Here is a 20456-nt window from a genome sequence, read left to right as displayed (position 1 = left end):
AAACAATACTGACCTGTTATTTTTACACCTTCCTTTGTCTCAGCCGGAACTCCAACTCCAAACTCATTTTGTCCAGCAATTCTGAAATAGTAAACGCCACTCTCTTGTAGACCAGTGACTTTGTAGGTAAGACGATGGCAGTTGTTTGTTACAGATACCCATGCTTTCTTGCTTGCTTCTCGTTTCTCAATATGGTAATTCTTAACTGGTGCACCACCATCATTCTCGGGAACATCCCAGGACAGAACAGCAGATTCCTTTGTTACCTCTTTGACAATGATATTTGAAGGTGGTCCAGGAGAGTCAAGAACCTTTACAACTAATGTTAATGTTGCAGTGTTCAGAATATTTTGCAAAGTAAGTGTATATTTGCCGGAATCATTTCTTGTTGCTTTTTCAATGGAAAGGGATGTTTGTGTATTTGTGGTATCAATGGTAGCTCTAGAGCGCAAGTCAGAGTCTGGCTTACTCCACATTACATTGGGAACAGGTTTACCTCTGTAAGGCACTGTCATGGTGAATGATCCACCAGCTTTAACAATCAATGTCTTGCGCATTTCACTATCAATGTCAAAAGCGGGGTCTTCTTCTCTTTCCTTCACAATATGTGGCTCTGTGCTGTCGCTTGGGTCACTAACGCCAACCTTGTTGACAGATTTAACTCTAAACGAGTACTCAGCTAAAGATGTGAGAGCTATCACAGTATACTCTGTGCTTCTGACATTTGTCACAGCTGTTGTCCATTCACTTTCATCAGATTTTTTGTATTCAACAGTATATCCTGTAACTGGTGAGCCTCCATCAAAGAGTGGTTTTACCCATCCAATTGTTACACTTGTCTTTGTTGATTCTACAATTTTAGGCTTGGAAGGTGGAGATGGCAAGAAAATTGGATCTTCTGCACGAACCAAAGGTGAACAATCACTTGGGGAACTGAGGCCAGCAGCATTTTCTGCATAGACACGATATTCATATTCACATCCTTCACGTAATCCAGAAGATTTTACTCTGAGGTCATAAACAGGTTTTTTGTTTACTCGCATCCATCTGAGGCTATTTTTCTCACGTCTCTCAATTACATATCCTGCAATTTCACTACCACCATCACTCTCCGGTCTTGCCCAACAAAGTGTCATAGCTTCTTTAGTAACATTGGTGATCTCCAATGATTTTGGTGCACTTGGTACTGTATATGGATCTAGTGCCTTTACGGCTTCACTTTCCAGTGGTTCACCCACTCCATATTTATTGACACCCATCACTCGGAAAACATATTCGTTACCCTTCAGAAGTTTTGTTACTTTACAGGAAGTGGTTCGCAGTTCTGCTTCACAGAGCGTCCAGGCAATACGACTGGTCTCGCGCTTTTCAACAACATAGTAATCAATTTCAGCACCACCATTTTCTTGAGGAGGCCCCCAGGAAAGGGAACACTTTTCAGCAGTCACTCCAGCAATTTGTATTGGGCCTGCTGATGGACCAGGTCTATCAAGTACCTTGCAGTTTACAGCCAAGGACCTTGTTCCAGCAACATTTTGTAGTGTTAACACATATTGTCCTGAATCTCTTCTTATGCAATCTTTAACTACAACCAGTGTGCTGTTGTCTGTTGAACTTATCTCAACTCTTGCTTTCTCTTCAATTTCTTTGCCATCTTTTGTCCATGAAACAACTGGATGAGGACGTCCTGCAATATCAGCATTGATTTTAAGGACTTCACCTGCTTTGACAACAACAACATCCCTGAATTTAACATCCATCATTATTCTTGGAGCATCCACATCATCCTTAACTGTAATAGGTCCTGTTGATTCAGATGGCTCACTAAATAGTCCTGCAGAATTCCTTGCAATAATGCGGAATTCATATCTTTGGTCTTCTGTGAGAGCAGTTACATCAAAGAAGGTTTCTTGGATGTTGGTAAAGTTGCATTTTAGCCATCGTCCATCAGGTAGTTCTTTTCGTTCAATAATATATCCTGTAATCTTTGCTCCTCCATCATATTCTGGTTTTGTCCAAGCCAATGAAACTGATGTTCTTGTGATGTTAGTAACTTCTGGCTGACCTGGGGGATCACATGGGTCTCTAGCAGCAACTGGTTCACATGATTTACTGCACTTGCCAATTCCAGCAATGTTTTCGGCATATACACGATATTCATACATAAGTCCTTCTTCAAGACCTGTTACTTTAAGTTGTGTGTCAGATATTAGAGTTTTGTTTACTTTAGTCCAGAGAATGCTGCTTCTTTCTTTTCTCTCTAGGTGATATCCAATTACTTGACTACCACCATCATTTACTGGAGGTTGCCAAGTAACAATCATGAAAACTTTTGTTGAGTGAGCAATACGAGGGGTTCCAGGAGGTCCTGGTGGTTTAAATGGATACTGAACAATTACTGATGAACTTTCTATATATTGACTCTTTCCATATCTGTTCTCTGCACAAACACGGAAATGATATTCTGATCCAGTTGTTAAACGAGCAACTTTGATAGATGTTCTTGCCACTGTTGCTGACACTAATTCCCAAGCTGTGGTAGTAGTGTCTCTCTTTTCAACAATGTAATTATTTATATGGCAGCCACCATCATATTCAGGAGCACTCCAAGAGAATGAAATGCTGTCTGCACTAACGTCATCAATTTTGATGGGTCCTGGTGGTCCTGGTTTATCAAGCACTATTACACCAAGTGAAACAGTTGATGAACCTGCGCTGTTTGAAGCAATTACTTCATACTGTCCAACATCATCTTTGGAGGCTTCTTTGATAGAAAGAAGAGTAGAGGTCTTAGAAACTTGGACATTTACTCTTGTTGTTTGTTTTAAAGTCTGTCCATCTTTCTTCCATGTTATGGTGGGAGGAGGTCTTCCTCGGATTGGTATATCAATCTTAAGATCATCACCAGCTTTCACACTAAAAGTATTGAAAAGTAGTTCAATGGTTGGCTGAATTTCAATGTCCTTGGCAACTACTGGAACACCAAGTTGTCTTGGATCGCTCTTTCCTTTCTCATTAACAGCTATTACTCTGAATGTATATTCTTCTCCTGTAGTCAAACCAGTAATTGTTGCTTCCAGGGTCTTTACCTGAGTGCATGTGCTCCATTTTTCACTTCCTTTCGTTTGCATTTCCACAATGTAGCTAGTAATTTTACTACCTCCATCACTCTCTGGTTTCTCCCAGGAAATAGTTGCACTGTTTCGAGTTACATCAACAAGACTTACTCGTCCTGGTGAAAGAGGAGCTTCAGACACTTTAATGGGATCTGTTGTACTTGCAGGTAGGCCAACACCATGTTCATTGGCTGCCAGAACACGGAAATAATATATACTTCCTTCCTGTAGCTGCTCAACCCTAAATGTATTTTTAGTACAATTACTTGTCACAGTTGCATAAGCTTTTCTAGTAGCTTCACGTTTTTCAACAATGTAATTTGTGATCTTTGATCCTCCGTCGATAAGTGGTGGATCCCAAGACAATGCCACTGAATCCTTTTTGACTTCTTTGACTGTTAAGTTTACAGGGGCACTTGGTGAATCGAGAACTCTAACATTGATAAAAGCTGTTTTTGAGCCACTATTATTTTCCAATGTCAAGTTATATCTTCCACTATCAAATCTGTTAACATTATCAATAACCAACATAGTGTATGAGCTTGTGACTTCAACTAGTGCTCTTTCAGTAAGTTTGTCATCTGCCTTTTCCCATTTTACTTCTGGTTCAGGTCTTCCTTTGATTGTGACAAACAATCGTAAGCTTCCACCAGCCCGGACAGTAACAGTCTTTCTCAAGTCAGCATCAAGTTCTATTTCAGGAGGCTCTAGCTTTTCTGCAGCAACCACTGTTCCTGGAATTACAGCAGGTTCTCCTACTCCTTCAGAGTTGATGGCACATATACGGAAGCAATATTCTGCATTCTCTTTCAGTTTTGTTACAGTAAATTGTTTACCTTGTAATCCTGTTGGTGGAGTGGCAGTAGTCCATTCATCTGCTGCAGATTCTTTAAATTCAACAACATAACCCAAAACGGGTGCACCACCATCATAAACAGGCTTGCTCCAAGCAAGAGACACAGATGATCTAGATGTGTCTGTTATTTTTGGATTATTTGGAGGCCCTGGTGGATAGATGGCATCACATGCCCTATAGAAAGTAGATGGTTCACTTGCTTCTCCAACACCTGCTGCATTTTCTGCAGACACTCTAAATTCATAGAAATGTCCATCTGTTAGGCCTGTTACTCTTAGCCGTAAATCAGTTAATCTTTTCTTGTTGCACTTTGTCCACCTAATACCTTCTTTGTCACGTTTTTCAAGAATGTATCCTTCTATCTCTGAACCACCATTATCTTGAGGACGCCCCCAAGTTACCACCATAGAATCCTTTGTGATTGCTGAAACCTCTGGTGTTGTAGGTGCACCTGGAGGCTTAAATGGATTACAAGCTAGAACTGGTTCAGATTCAAGTGGCTCACCAATTCCATATTTGTTCACAGCAACAACACGGAAAATATATTCATTTCCTGTTAAAAGTTTGGTGACTTTGTGACTAAGCGCTTGTACATCTGAAGCAACTTGAGTCCAGGAAAGTCTACTTGTTTCTCTCTTTTCAATGTTGTAATGTGAGATATTTGCACCACCATCCTGTGCCGGTGGGCTCCATGCCAAGTAACACTTGTCTGCTGTTACACCTGTAACTTTCAATGGACCTTCTGGTGGCCCAGGACGATCAAGAACTTTAACAGTAATAGGAATGGATTTTGTTCCACCTACATTGCTGAGTTTCAGTACATACTGACCACCATCTACTCGAATACAGTCTTTAACAGTTAATGTTGTTCTCTGAATGGTGGACTTTATTTCTGTGCGTGCGGTTGTTGCCTCAAGGTCTTTTCCATCTTTTGACCAGGTGATGTCTGGAATTGGTTTGCCATGAATGTCAGCTTCAAGAACAAACGTATCTCCAGCATTGACAACAATCACATCTTTGTACTTTGGATCTAAAGATGCTCTTGGTGCATCAATTTCATCTCTTGCAGTGATAGCTCCTGTGCTTTCTGATGGTTCACTAAAGTTTCCAGCAGCATTTCTTGCTATAACTCTAAATTCATATCTGTCATCCTCTGTAAGGCCTGTTGCAGTAAACTCTGTTTCTAGCACATTTGTAAAGCTGGCTTTCATCCAGCGACCATCAGGTAATTCCTTCTTTTCTACAATATAACCCGTTATTTTACTGCCACCATCATATTCTGGTTTTGCCCAGTGAAGAGTGACAAAATTTCTTGTAATGACAATTGCTTCCGGACGACCAGGTGGATCACATGGATCACGGGCAACATAACACTCAGATACTTTGCTTGGTTTACCAATACCAACAATGTTCTCAGCATATACTCTGAATTCATATTCCAAGCCTTCTTCAAGGCCATTAGTTTTCAATTTTGTGTCCTGGAGAAGAGTCTTATTTAGTTTGGCCCAAAGGATGCTATTTTTCTCTTTGCGTTCCACATGGTAGCCAAGAACTTTGCTTCCTCCATCATTTACAGGTTCATGCCACTGCACAATCATATGGTCCTTAGAAAGAGATGTTACAAATGGAGTTCCTGGTGGCCCTGGTTCTTTGTAAGGGTACTGTACAACAACTGCGGAAGAATCTAGAGGTGAACTCTTTCCATACCTATTTTCAGCATAAACTCGGAATTGATACTCTGTACCAGTTGTGAGTTTTGTCACCTTAATGGTTGTTCTGGCAACTGTTGCTGATACTGTCTGCCATGTGGTAGTAGTTGTATCACGTTTTTCTACTATGTAATTGTTTATTTGACAGCCACCTGTATACTCTGGTGCATCCCATGAAAACACCACAAAGTTGGAACTAACCTCATCAAATCGTATAGGTCCTTTTGGTGGGCCAGGCTTGTCAAGTACAATAATGCTAAGATTTTCAGTTGCTGTGCCAGCACTATTTGTTGCTGTTACTGTATACTTTCCAAAGTCATCTTTATTGCTTTCTTTGATGTACAGGACTGTTGATGTTGTAGTGTCATCAACATTAACTCTAGTTGTCTGTTTCAGTGCTTGGCCATCTTTGGTCCAAGTAATGTTAGGTTTAGGTCTGCCTATTACTGGAATGTCAATCTTCAGATCTTCACCAGCTTGAACATTATAAGAATTAAACATCAGTTTTAAACTTGGCTCAATAGTCAAATCTTTAGCTATAACAGGAATGCCAAGTACTCTTGGATCACTCTTTCCTTTTTCATTGTAAGCAAGAACTCGGAAAGAATATTCCTGTCCTGGACTTAAACCAGAAACAACAGCACTGCATGTTTTTGTTTCAGAGACAGTGCTCCACTTATCCACTCCCTTTGGTTGTGATTCCACTAAATATCCTATAATTCTGCTGCCACCATCATGCTCAGGTTTTTCCCATATGAGAGATACACTTCTCTGGGTTACGTCAGTGAGGGTAATTTTTCCAGGTGGTAAAGGTGCTTCAGAGGCCTTTACTGCATCAAGTGTTTCCACTGGTAGACCAATGCCATACTCATTTTCAGCCATAACCCTAAAGTAATACACAGATCCTTCTGTAAGATTTTCAACCTTGTAACTTGTTTTGCTGCATTTGGCGGTAACATTTGCATAAGCTTTTCTGGTTGATTCTCGCTTGTCAATTACATAGTTCTTTATTTTTGCACCACCATCAATGATTGGAGGTTCCCAAGTAAGAGTCACTGAATCTTTCTTGATATCTTTCACAAGTAGGTTTATTGGAGCTCCTGGTGTATCGAGCACCTTAACAGTGACAAATGCAGATTTAGAGCCACTGCTATTTTCCAGTTTAAGAATATACTTTCCAGCATCATTTCTATCACAGTTATCTATAGAAAGCTGAGTGTAGTTGATACCTCTTTCAATTTGTGACTTTTCAGTTAGTTCGCCATCTTCTTTTGACCAGCTTATTTCTGGGACTGGTCTTCCATTGAATGGAATTTGGATTCTAACATTTCCACCAGCTCTAACCAATATCCCCTTTCTCAGTTCAGAATCAAGGTCTATCTCTGGAGCTTCAAGCTTGTCTTCTGGTTTTACTGTTCCTGGTACTCGTGCAGCCTCACCTACACCAGCCTTATTTATAGCACAGATGCGAATTTGATATTGTTGATGTTCAATAAGTTTAGTGATCTCATATTTAGTAACTTGTAGACCTGTCTGGGGGGTGCACACTGTCCATTCTTCTTCATCTCCTTTGCAAATCTCTACGATATACCCTTGAATTTCACTTCCACCATCATAAATTGGCTTACCCCAAATAACAGTGATAGAATTTTTAGATGTATCTACAACATGTGGGTTCGAAGGTGGTCCTGGTTTGAATATAGGATCACATGCTTTAAAGTAGGCAATAGCTGGGCTTGCTTCACCGACTCCAGCAGCATTTTCTGCAGAAACCCTGAACTCATATTCATGATCTTCGGTTAATCCAGTAACTCTGAATCTTAAATCTGTAATTCTGCGTTTGTTGCATTTAGTCCATCTAATGCCAGCTCTGTCTCGTTTTTCTACTATATAGCCAATAATTTCACTGCCACCATCATTATCTGGTCTGCTCCAACAGACAGTCAATGAATCTTTTGCAATGTTGGTTACTTCAAGTGACTTGGGTGCACCAGGTAGCACAAATGGATTTTTCATTAAAACTGGCACAGTCTCTAGTGGCTCACCAACACCATATTTATTTACAGCCATGACACGGAAGATGTATTCATTACCTTCCAAAAGTTTTGTTACTTTTAGAGATGTAGTTACTACTTCAGATGCAACAACAGTCCATGCAAGGCGACTTGTTTCCCGTTTTTCAATGACATAATGAGAAATATCACTACCACCATCATGCTGAGGAGGACCCCATGCCAGAGAACATTTGTCAGCTGTAACTCCTGTAACATGAACTGGTCCTTCTGGAGGGCCAGGTCGGTCCAGAACTTTCACTTGGATAGGAATTGACTTGGTTCCTGCAACATTAGTGGCTTGCAAAATGTATTGACCACCATCAATTCTAATTGCATCTTTGACAACAATAAGGGCCTTAAAATCAGTATTCTTGATCTCACACCTAGCTGAATCCTCAACTTCTTTATCCCCCTTGAACCACTGTATTGTAGGGATAGGTTTTCCATGCACATCGGCATCAAGTTTAAATGTGTCTCCAGCATTAACAACAATGGTGTCTTTATATTTTGGATCCATGGAAATTCTTGGTGGTTCTACCTCATCTTTGGCTGTTATGGGTCCTGTACTATCTGAAGGTCTGCTAAAGGTTCCAGCAGCATTCCTTGCAATAACTCTGAATTCATATCTTTGGTCTTCAGTTAGTCCAGATACTGTAAACTGTGTTTCAATTACATTTGTAAAGCTGGCTTTCATCCAGCGACCTTCAGGCAGATCTCTCTTTTCAACAATATAGCCAGTTATCATACTTCCACCATCATACTCAGGTTTCTTCCAGCTTAAGGTAATTGCATTTCTCGTTACAATTATTGGTTCTGGACAACCTGGAGGGTCACATGGGTCTCGGGCAAAGTAGCATTCTGAAACTTTACTTGGTTTGCCAGTGCCAACTATATTTTCAGCATACACCCTAAATTCATACTCTATGCCTTCTTCAAGATTGATGGTTTTGAAGTATGTGTCAGGAATAATTGTTTTATTTACCTTTGTCCACATTATGCTGTTTCTCTCTTTTCGTTCAAGATGGTAGCCAATTACTTTGCTTCCACCATCATTAATTGGTTCATGCCATTGTACTACTATGCTGTCTTTAGATATTGTTGCAGCTGATGGTGTGCCAGGTGGCCCAGGCTCTTTATATGGATACTGAGCTATAACTGGTTCAGAATCCAGTCCAAAGCTTCTTCCATACCTGTTTTCAGCAAAGATCTTGAATTGATACTCTGTGCCAGTTTTTAATTTTGATACCTTGAGTGTAGTTCTTGCAATAGTTGCTGAAACAGTCTCCCAAAGTGTTGTAGTTGTATCTCTCTTTTCAACAATGTAATTTGTTATCTGACAGCCACCGGTATATGTTGGAGGATTCCAAGATAATGTTATACTACCAGCACTCACTTCATCAAATTTCACTGGGCCGCTTGGTGGATCAGGCTTATCTAGTGTTATAATTTCAATAGATGCTACTTTCTCTCCAACAACATTAGAGACTGTAATTGCGTACATGCCTGCATCATCCTTATTTGTTTCCTTAATAATCAATACAGTTTGATTGGCTGTTTCAGAAGCATTAACTCTAGTGGTCTGCTTGAGAGCCTGGCCATCCTTTGTCCAAGTGACATTTGGCTTTGGTCTTCCAGAGATAGGTACTTCAATCTTCAAATCATGCCCAACTTGAACACTGTAGCTACTAAATGCTGGCCTTACATCTGGCTCTATCACCAGGTCTTTAGCAACCACTGGAACTGCAAGTGAACGGGGATCACTCTTTCCTTTCTCATTTACTGCAATTACTCTGAACAAATATTCACCTCCCTGGGCTAAGTTTGTAATCACTGCTTCAAGTGCTTTAACGCGAGCACAGTCAGACCATTTGTCACTTCCTTTAGCTTGCATTTCAACAAGGTATTGAATTATTTTGCTGCCACCATCATGTTCAGGTTTTAGCCATGATAATGACACACTGTTTCTGGTCACATCTAGCACTGTTATTTTTCCTGGGGGTTGTGGGACCTCAGAAACCTTCACAGGTTCAGCAATCTCAGCTGGAACACCAATTCCATATTCATTCTCAGCTGTTACCCTGAAGTAGTAACTGCAGCCTTCTTGAAGTTGCTCTATTTTCCATGATGTCTTATGACAGTTGGTTGCAACAGCAGCATAAGCTTTTCTTGTGCTTTCTCGCTTTTCAATTATGTAGTTTTTTATCTTAGCTCCACCATCCAATGCAGGAGGTTCCCATGTTAGGGACACGGAGTCTTTTGTGACATCCTTTAATTTAAGGTTTATTGGTGCACTTGGTGTATCTAATACTCTCACAGTTATAAAGGCAGATTTGGTGCCACTGCTGTTTTCCAATGTTAAAGTATATTTTCCAGAATCAAATCTATTAACATTGTCCAGGACAAGTGTGGTGAAGCTGCTTGTAACATCAATCTGGGCTGTTTCTCTGATGTCTCCATCAACTTTTCCCCACTTTACTTCTGGTGCTGGACGTCCTCTAATAGGGATAAACAGTCTTAGTGAACCACCAGCCCTTACATTAACAATTTTCCTGAGTTCTGGATCTAGATCAAGGTCTGGTACCTCCAATTTCTCTTCAACAATAATTGATGCAGGGATATCAGCATGGTCTCCAACCCCAGCCTTATTTACTGCACATATACGGAACTTATATTCATGCTTTTCCACAAGTTTGTCAACTTCAATTCGTGTTTCTTTTATGCCAGTTGCTGGAGTGCACATAGACCATTCATCAGTGCTGATATCACACTTCTCAACAATGTAACCCTGGATTTCACATCCACCATCATAGATTGGCTTTCCCCATGAAAGGAATACAGAAGATCTTGTAACATCCACTGCTCTTGGATTGTTTGGTGGGCCAGGTTTGTATATAGGGTCAGAAGCCTTGTAATAAATAGAAGGTTGACTTGGCTCACTAAGTCCGGCAGCATTTTCAGCAGAAACTCTGAATTCATAAAGATGTGATTCAACAAGTCCAGTTACTCTGAATCGTAATTCACTGACCAATCGCTTGTTGCATCTCACCCAACGAATGCCTTCTTTGTCACGCTTTTCAACAACATAACCGATGATTTCACTGCCACCATCAAATGCTGGTCGTTCCCAAACAACAATCATAGAGTCTTTGGTTACTGCTGTAACTTCAGGAGCTTTTGGAGCTTGTGGAACAACAAATGGATTCTTTGCAGTTATAGCTTCAGATTCAAGTGGTTCTCCAACACCGTATTTATTGACAGCCATGATGCGGAAGATATATTCATTTCCCTCTAAAAGTTTGGTTACTTTGCAGCTGAGAGTTTGAACATTTGAATCTACAACTGTCCATACTAAGCGACTAGTTTCTCTTCTTTCTACAATGTAGTGGTCAATATCACTACCGCCATCTTGCTTAGGAGGTTTCCATGCTAATGAGCATTTTTCAGCTGTAACTCCAGTGATAATTATTGGTGCTTCAGGAGGTCCTGGTCTATCAAGAACTTTAACATTAACAGCTACAGATTTTTCGCCAGCAACATTTTTCAGCAGTAGAATGTATTGGCCACTGTCCACTCTAATTGCCTCTTTAACACTTAAAGATGTGAAGAAGTTGGTACCCTTAATTTCTAGTCTAGCTGTATTTGTGAGTTCTTCTCCTGCCTTAAACCACTGAATAGATGGTATTGGCTTGCCAAAGACATCTGCATCGATCTTAAATGTTTCACCAGCATTTACTGTTATGAGTTCCTTGTACTGTGGATCCATGCTTACACGAGGTGGCTCTACTTCATCTCTTGCTGTAATTGGTCCAGTGCTTTCAGAAGGTCCACTGAATACTCCAGCAGCATTTCTTGCAATAACACGGAATTCATATCTTTGGTCTTCAACTAGTCCAGTAACTGCAAACTGAGTTTCAATCACATTTGTAAAGCTAGCTTTCATCCAACGGCCATCAGGTAATTCTTTCTTTTCAACAATATAGCCTGTTATCTTGCTACCGCCATCATATTCAGGTTTTGTCCACTGAAGTGTGATTGCATTTCTTGTGACAATTATAGCTTCAGGACGTCCAGGAGGATCACATGGATCTCGAGCCACATAGCACTCAGATACTTTACTTGATTTGCCAATGCCTACAATGTTCTCAGCATAAACTCTGAATTCATATTCAATACCTTCTTCAATGTTGGTGGTCTTAATTTTTGTATCTGGTAGGATTGTTTTATTCAGTTTCACCCAAAGAATGCTGTTCCTTTCTTTGCTTTCAACATGGTATCCAAGGATCCTGCTACCACCATCATTTACAGGCTCATTCCATTGTACAACCATACTATCCTTAGTAACGGTAGATACAAATGGTGTTCCGGGTGGTCCAGGGAGCTTGTATGGATATTGAGCAATCACTGCTTCAGAGACCAAATATCCACTCTTCCCATATCTGTTTTCAGCTGCAATTCTGAACTGATATTCACTTCCTGTTTTCAGTCTTGTGGCTTTTATAGTGGTTCTTGCCACAGTTGCAGATACAATTTGCCAAACAGTTGTTGATGTGTCACGTTTCTCTACAATGTAATTGTTGATAGAGCTTCCACCATCATATTTTGGAGGTTCCCATGACAGAATAATACTGTCAGCTGTCACTTCATCAATTTTAACTGGACCTGTTGGAGGTTCTGGTTTGTCAAGAACAATAATGCTGAGCTGTTCAGTAGCCTCCCCTGCAGAGTTTGCAAGTTTTATTGAATATTGTCCAACATCCTCTTTAGAAGCCTCTTTGATTGTGAGCAAAGTGCTGCTTTCTGTATTTTCTGCATTAACTCGCGTTGTCTGTTTCAGTGGTAGATTGTCTTTGTGCCATGTAACAGATGGCTTAGGACGTGCAACAAATGGGACATCAACTTTAAGGTCTTCTCCAGCCAAAACACTAAATGTGTTAAATAATAGCTTAAAAGCTGGTGCAATTACAAGATCTTTAGCAACAACTGGTACCCCAAGCTGTCGTGGATCACTGATGCCTTTGTCATTTTGAGCTGATACACGGAACATGTATTCTTCTCCTTGTATCAATCCAATTATTTTAACATCTGTTGTTTTTACAGTTGTGCATGTTGCCCATTTCTCACTTCCTTTGCTTTGCATCTCTACAATGTAGCCAAGAATTCTGCTTCCACCATCATGCTCTGGTTTTTCCCAAGATAGAGAAACACTGTTTCTTGTTACATCTTCCAATGTGATCTTCCCTGGTGGAAGTGGTCTTTCTGACACTTTAACAGATTCTGGTGTTTCAACAGGTAACCCAATTCCATATTCATTTTCTGCTAGAACTCTAAAGTAGTAATTACAACCTTCTTGCAACTGATCTATTTTCCAGCTGGTCTTGTGACAATTAGCTGTCACTGTTGAATATGCTTTTCTTGTTGATTCACGTTTTTCTACTATGTAATTCTTAATTTTGGATCCACCATCAATGAGTGGAGGATCCCAAGTTAATGTAACTGATGATTTAGTAATTTCCTTTATCTTAAGATCTTGAGGAGCTCCTGGTGTATCTAGCACTCTGACATTCACAAAGGCTGACTTGCTTCCTGAACTGTTTTCTATTGTAAGCATGTATTTTCCACTGTCAAATCTGTTTACATTTTCCACAACTAGTAGTGTATAGGAACTTGTTGATTCAATGCTTGCTCTTTCTATAGGTTCACCATTTTCTCTTGTCCATTTAACTTCAGGTGCGGGCCTTCCTTTAATTGGAACAAACAATCGTAATGTACAGCAAGCTCTTATGTTGATAACTTTACGGAGTTCAGCATCCAGATCAATTTCGGGTGGTAGCATTCTTTCTTCAGCCTTTGGTGATCCAGGGACAAGAGCGGGCTCACCAGCTCCTTCAGCATTTATGGCATATATCTGAATTTTATATTCTTGATTTTCTTTAAGACCTGTAATAGTAAAGGAAGTAGCTTTAAGTCCAGCAAGCGGTGTTACAACTTTCCATTCATCGTCCTCAGGTAAAGATATTTCCACATTGTAGCCAGTTATTTCTGAGCCACCATCATATACTGGCTTATTCCAAGCAATTGTGATGGAAGATTTGCTGGTGTCTAGAACTCTTGGGTTTCCTGGTGGGCCAGGTTTGAACACTGTGTCACATGCCTTGTATAATGGGCTACATTGGCTTGGTTTACTAATTCCTGCAGCATTTTCAGCCATTACTCTATACTCATATTCATGGCCTTCTGTTAGACCTGAAACTTTGTATCGCAAATCAGTAAGAATTCTCTTGTTGCATTTAACCCAACGGAGTCCAGACTTGTCACGGCGTTCCACCACATAGTTTGTAATTGGGCTTCCTCCATCAGACTCAGGATGTCCCCAGCAAACAATCATAGAGTCTTTTGTAATGGTTGTTACTTCAGGGGTTTTAGGTGGATCTGGTGGTACATATGGATTAACTGCAAGTGTAGGTTCTGATTCCAGAACTTCTCCAATTCCATACTTGTTGACAGCCATAACACGGAATATGTACTCATTTCCTTTCAGGAGTTTGGTAACCTTGAATTTTGTAACTTGGAGATCTGTAGCCACATTTGTCCAAGCTAATCTGCTGGTTTCACGCTTTTCCACAATATAGTGATCTATCTTTGCACCTCCATCATCTAAAGGTGGCAACCATGACAGAACACATTTTTCAGCTGTGGCATCACTTACAGCTAGAGGCCCTTCACATGGACCTGGTCTGTCAAGAACTTTAACATTAAATACATGTTTAGCAAATCCACCAGGATTTGAAGCCATAAGTGTATATGCACCACTATCTTTTCTTGCAGAGTCTTTATTTATCAAAGCAGTTGAGAAATCTGCTATTTTTATTTCTAGTTTTGCTGTGTCCTCAAGGTCCTTGCCTTCTTTTGTCCAAGACAGTGTGGGAATTGGGCGGCCAGAGACGTCAGCATCAAGTCTAAAAATTTCACCAGCTTTCAAAATGATAACATCTTTGAATTTTGCATCCACCATTATTCTTGGCTCTTCTATATCATCTCTGCAAGTAATTGCATCTGATTGTTCAGATGGCTGGCTGACAGCACCAGCAGCATTTCTTGCAATTACTCTAAACTCATATTCAGAATTTTCAGTTAATCCGCTGACAGTAAACTCAGTCTCTAGAATGTTACCAAAGTTAGCCTTCAGCCAACGACCGTTAGGAAGATCTCTTTTCTCAACTGTGTATCCAGTGATCTTAAATCCTCCATTGTATTCTGGTTTTGTCCACTGTAGTGTCACTGAGTGTCTGGTAATATTAATAGCAATTGGTTTTCCTGGTGCGTCAATTGGATCCAGAGCAAATGTTGGCTCAGAAGACTTGCTTGGTTTACCCTTGCCAGCAATATTTTCTGCCACAACACGGAATTCATATGCAATGCCATCAGTAAGACCTGAGGATTTATATATATTTCCTACTACAAGTGTCTTGCTGATTGTCTGCCATAAAATACTGTTTCTCTCTTTTCTTTCAATATGATAGCCTAGAATTGGGCTTCCTCCATCAGAAACAGGTTCATGCCAGCTAATAGTAATTGAATCTTTAGTAACAGCAACAATTTGAGGTGTACCTGGAGGCCCAGGGACCTTAAATGGATAAGCAGCAACTACAGACTCTGAGTTGAGTGCTGGCCCAGTTCCATACCTGTTTTGAGCTTTGATCCGGAATTGATATTCCAGTCCTGTTGTAAGTTTTGTAGCTTTAAATGTTGTGCGTATCACTGTAGAAGCTAACTCCGTCCAATTAGTACTGTTCGTTTCACGTATTTCCACAATATAGTTGCTTATTGGAACACCACCATCATTCTCTGGGGGATCCCAAGATAAAGTAACAAAATCAGATGAAATTTCATCAAATTTGATTGGTCCTGTTGGTATTCCGGGAATATCATGTACTTGAACAGTAATTATATCACTTATCTCTCCAACAATATTTTTAGCTGCCAAAGTGTATTTTCCAGAATCATTTCTTTTGCATTCACTGATATTTAAGATTGTTGCAGTTGCTGTACGTTCCACATTAACTCTCTGAGTTTCTCTAAGAAGTTGATCACCACGTTTCCATGTAACAGTGGGTTTTGGTCTTCCAAGAACAGGGATTTCAACTTTAATATTGTCACCAGCTATAGCAAGGACAGTCTTATGATGAATGCCACGCAGATCAAATTCTGGAAGCATCAACTGTTCTTTAACAATAACTGGTCTGCTTTCCCTTGGATCGCTTCTTCCTGCACTGTTGACAGCCATAACTTGGAACACATATTCTTCATTTTCATTGAGGTTTTTCACTACATAGTCCAAAGATTTAACTGTTGTAATATGTGTCCATTGATCAGAACCCTTTCTCTGGGCTTCAATTACATAGCCTGTTATTTTGCTTCCTCCATCATGCTCTGGTTTTGGCCAAGCAAGGCTCACACTGTTTTTCGTAATGTCCATGATATTTAGGCTCTCTGGAGGAGAAGGTGCTTCAGAAGCTCTGATTGGCTCAGCTGTTTCAGCGGGTTCACCAATTCCAAACTCATTTTCTGCCAGCACTCTGAAGTAGTATTCACAACCTTCTGCCAAGTTAGGAATCCTTAAAGAGCACTTCTGGCACTTAGTTGTTATTGTTGAATAAGCCTTTCGTGTAGATTCACGTTTTTCAACTATGTAATTTGTAATCCGGGAGCCGCCATCTATGAGAGGCATATCCCACTGCAGGGTGATGCTGTCTTTTGTAACATCTCTAGCTTTCAAGTTTGATGGAGGTCCTGGTGTATCTAAGACTTTGACATTAACAAATCCAGATTTCTTTCCCGCTGCGTTTTCAAGAGTCATTGTATATTTTCCAGCATCATATCGGTTACACTCTGTAATGATGAGCAAAGAATATGATTCTGTGTTCTCAATGTTGGCTCGTATCTTAAGCGGAATGTCACCTTTCATCCAGGTGACCTCAGGTGCAGGCCGTCCTTTAATTGGTACAAATATACGAATGCTTAGTCCAGCTCTGACAACAAGCGTTCTTCTTAGCTCAGCATCAAGTTCAAAGTCAGGAGTTTCTTCACGGTCCTTTATTTCCACATCATCAATTTGCGCGGGTTCTCCAGTACCTGCAGCATTAATTGCACGGATCCTGAATTTATATTTTCCACCAGGTTGTAGATTGGCAACAACAAACTCAGTGATTCTAAGTGCTGTCCCTGTAGTGTCTTTAACCCATGCTTCTTCTCCTTCCTTTTGGTGCTCTACAATGTAGCCAATGATGTCAAGTCCACCATCATAATGAGGTTTGCCCCAATGCAAAGCTGCAGTAGATTTTGTTGTATCTGTGATTTTTGGATTAGAAGGTGGACCAGGTGGATCTGTAATGAGTAAAAAAAGTCAAAAATTAAAATAATGTGTAAGTCAGACTATTTTGATCTCAGATAAAGACTTATTGAACATTTGGTTTTAAATGCCTCTAGTAAAATCACTATCAACTTTCAACATTACTAAAATTCTTCTACTCAACATTTTTCTGACTACTGTAATGCACATATACTTTTCTTTTTTTGGAAATTTCTGAATTACCTATATTTTGGAACATTTGGTTCTTTAGACATTATAATAACTTAGTATTGGTAAAATGTTATTCATACATTAAGTGAAATTGCAGTACTTACATGCGATGTCTTTAGTTAACACCGGCAAAGAAGAATCACTTGGTGGTCCAATACCAGCTTTGTTTTCCGCACTCACTCTGAATTCATACTCATTTCCTTCAGTGAGACCAATAACTTTAAGTCTGAGGTCAGAAATTGGTTTCTTTGATGCTCGCACCCATCTCAATCCTTTCTTTTCTTTTCTTTCAACATAATAACCAGTGATTTCACTACCACCATCATCAGCTGGTCGCTTCCATGTTATGGTCACAGTGTCCTTGGTAACATTTGTTGCTTCCGGCTTTCCAGGAGGACCAGGAGGACCTAATATCATAAAATAAAATGTAATTATAGTGTAAAACTCAACACCTGAATGGTTAGAGATACTATACTATACTATTAATTATAGAATTATGACATACCGAAACTATCCACCATCTTAACTGGTTCAGACTGTACAGGTTCACCGACTCCATAGTGGTTTACAGCAGATACACGGAAGACATACTCATTTCCTTGGATCAGCTTGCTAACTACGTGCCTGCAGGACTGAATATTTTCAGCCACGAGTGTCCAAAGCAAACGACTGGTTTCTCTCTTTTCCAGAGTGTAAGAAGTTATCGGGGAACCACCATCTTCAGAAGGAGGTGTCCAGTTGAGAGTAGCTTTTTCGGCAGATACATTGCTCACTTCAATAGGTCCTGGAGGGCCAGGGACATCTAAAACTTTGACATGTACATGTTCTTCTTTTGTGCCAAAAGGATTGCTGGCAGTAATTGTGTACTCTCCGGAATCTTTACGGGATGCATACTTAACAGTAAGCGTGGATGATGTTGGACCTGTTTCAATTTGAACAATATCAGAAGGCTTGAAGTCCTTTCCTGCTTTGGACCATACAGATGTTGGAGGTGGTTTGCCAAGAATGCTTGTAGCAGTCATGACAATGGTATCTCCTGCTTTAACAGTTAATCCTTCTTTGACGGCTGAATCAATAACAATAGTGGGTGCCTCTGCAAAGATATATGTAAGTGACAGGTAAGAAACAGTGAAGAAGTGTTACATGTACAACATTAGAACTGAATGGCAACCAACTTTGACACGTACCATACTCATCTTTGCAAACTACAGTTCCTGTTGTCTCAGATGGAGGACTTATAGCACCTGCTGTGTTTTTAGCTCTTATTCTGAATTCATATTTTCCACCTTCTATTAAGTCATTGACAGTGAATGCACATTCTTGAACATTTACGTGATTGGCCTTCATCCAGCTCTTTGCTGGTAGGTCACGTTTCTCAATGACGTATCCAACCAATTTGTGTCCACCATCATACTTTGGTTCTGTCCAGATCAGAGTTGCTGAACTCCTAGTTACGCTGATTACCTCAGGTTTGCCTGGAGGATCTGAAATGAAACTCTGAGTCAGTAACACAGTTTTATTCTAATTAAAGATAATCTAATAAGGATGTATAATAATCTTACCAATGGGATCAAGAGCCACAACTGACTCGGATGGTAGGCTTGGTTTGCCGACTCCAGCCAAGTTGATTGCCATAACTCTAAATTCATATTCTAGACCTTCAGTTAAACCTGCAACTCTGTAGTCTCTCATTCTCAGAGGAGTGGAACTAGCTCTCTTCCACAGCAGGCTGTTTCTTTCTTTGAATTCAATGTGATATCCTAAACACAATGGCAGTGCATTAAGATCACATTACATAAAAATGTATATAACAAAAAGAGGCACTTCCATTAATAGCTTTCAATGCATATAATGTATTTTCCCTTATGTAAGGAACAAGTAGAGAAGACAATAAAGTAAATAAAAGATTGAATAGTTGTGTCTTTTTGTATAGAGTTTTACCTGTTATTGGTGAACCACCAGTCTTCCTTGGATCTACCCATGTCAGATTTGCAGAATCATGTCTTATTGTAACAATCTTTGGAGGTGGAGGAGCATCTGGTACATCTAGAATAAATAGTAAATATCATGAGATAATCTGGATTCTGTATGGTTGTGCGAATCATTATGATGTTCTAACTGCTAAACTTGACTTACCAAATGGATGCCTTGCCACAACAGATTCTGATTTAAGGCCTTCACCAACTCCATATTTATTTTCAGCACTAACTTTGAAAATGTATTCAGTTCCTTCATGGAGTCTGGTAACTCTGAAAGAAGTCTTCTGGACAGCAGAAGCACATGTTACCCATTTATTGGTCAGAGAATCTCTCTTTTCTAGGATGTAATTTGTAATTTCAGAACCGCCATCATCTTTAGGTGGGCCCCAAATAAGGGTCACTGCATCTGCAGTTACTTCATCAAACTTGATGGGACCTGTTGGGATGCCTGGTTTTCCAACCACTTTCACAAATATGGAAGACTCCTTGGTGCCAGCAGGATTTTTCAAAGTAATAGTGTATTTTGAAGCATCGTCTTTCTGGCACTCATGTACCATTAAAGTAGTATTTACTGCAGTAGATTCAACAGATACTCTACCGCTGTCAGTTAAGACTTTATCTTCACCTTTTTTCCATGTAATTGTAGGTGCAGGTTTTCCACTGACTGGGATCTTGAGACGGAAAGTGCTACCCTCTTTGGCAATGTAGCATAAATCTGGTAAATCTTTCAAGTCTAGATTTGGTGCAACTGGGACACAGAATATATAAACATAAATTATTAGAAAATTGCTCATATACTTATTACATGCTTTTCAGTGGTTTCACAAATTGTGACAAATGGCACATACCGACATCATCCTTGGCCACAATTGAGATTTCACTTGGAGAGCTATAACCAGCATCATTTTGAGCTGTCACTTTAAAGGTGTATTCCTTTCCTTCGGTCAAATCTTTCATTGTGTATTGAAGATTCTTGGACCTCATTACTTCTCTCCACTGGTCTCCAGTGGTCAAATGTTCCACGACATACCCAATAATTCGACTTCCACCATCACTTATTGGTTTCTTCCATGCAATTGTGCAAGATGACTTAGAAACAAATAGTGCTTTCAGATCTATGACTGGTCCAGGTTTTTCTAAAAAAAAAATTGAAAATGTTTGT

At 39.9% G+C, this 20456-nt stretch overlaps 1 protein-coding gene across 29 annotated transcripts in view; it reads right to left on the bottom strand.

The window, feature by feature from the left end:
* The window catches only part of TTN (titin), a 302099-nt gene that overhangs the window by 33505 nt on the left and 248138 nt on the right, over positions 1-20456 (bottom strand). For all 29 annotated transcript variants that reach the window (XM_063933349.1, XM_063933371.1, XM_063933359.1 and 26 more), the window contains 8 exons: positions 20143-20430; positions 19452-20042; positions 19257-19361; positions 18878-19075; positions 18503-18799; positions 17821-18408; positions 17420-17722; positions 14-17119 (listed from right to left, as the gene is read on the bottom strand). In XM_063933349.1, the coding sequence (XP_063789419.1) occupies positions 14-17119; positions 17420-17722; positions 17821-18408; positions 18503-18799; positions 18878-19075; positions 19257-19361; positions 19452-20042; positions 20143-20430 (19476 nt within the window). The remainder of the gene's footprint in view (positions 1-13; positions 17120-17419; positions 17723-17820; positions 18409-18502; positions 18800-18877; positions 19076-19256; positions 19362-19451; positions 20043-20142; positions 20431-20456) is intronic.

This window comes from Pseudophryne corroboree, chromosome 7, assembly GCF_028390025.1.
Source record: "Pseudophryne corroboree isolate aPseCor3 chromosome 7, aPseCor3.hap2, whole genome shotgun sequence".
NCBI classification, from domain to species: domain Eukaryota; kingdom Metazoa; phylum Chordata; class Amphibia; order Anura; family Myobatrachidae; genus Pseudophryne; species Pseudophryne corroboree.
Note: the sequence above shows the minus strand (reverse complement) of the source record. Positions and strands in the feature narration are given on the sequence as shown.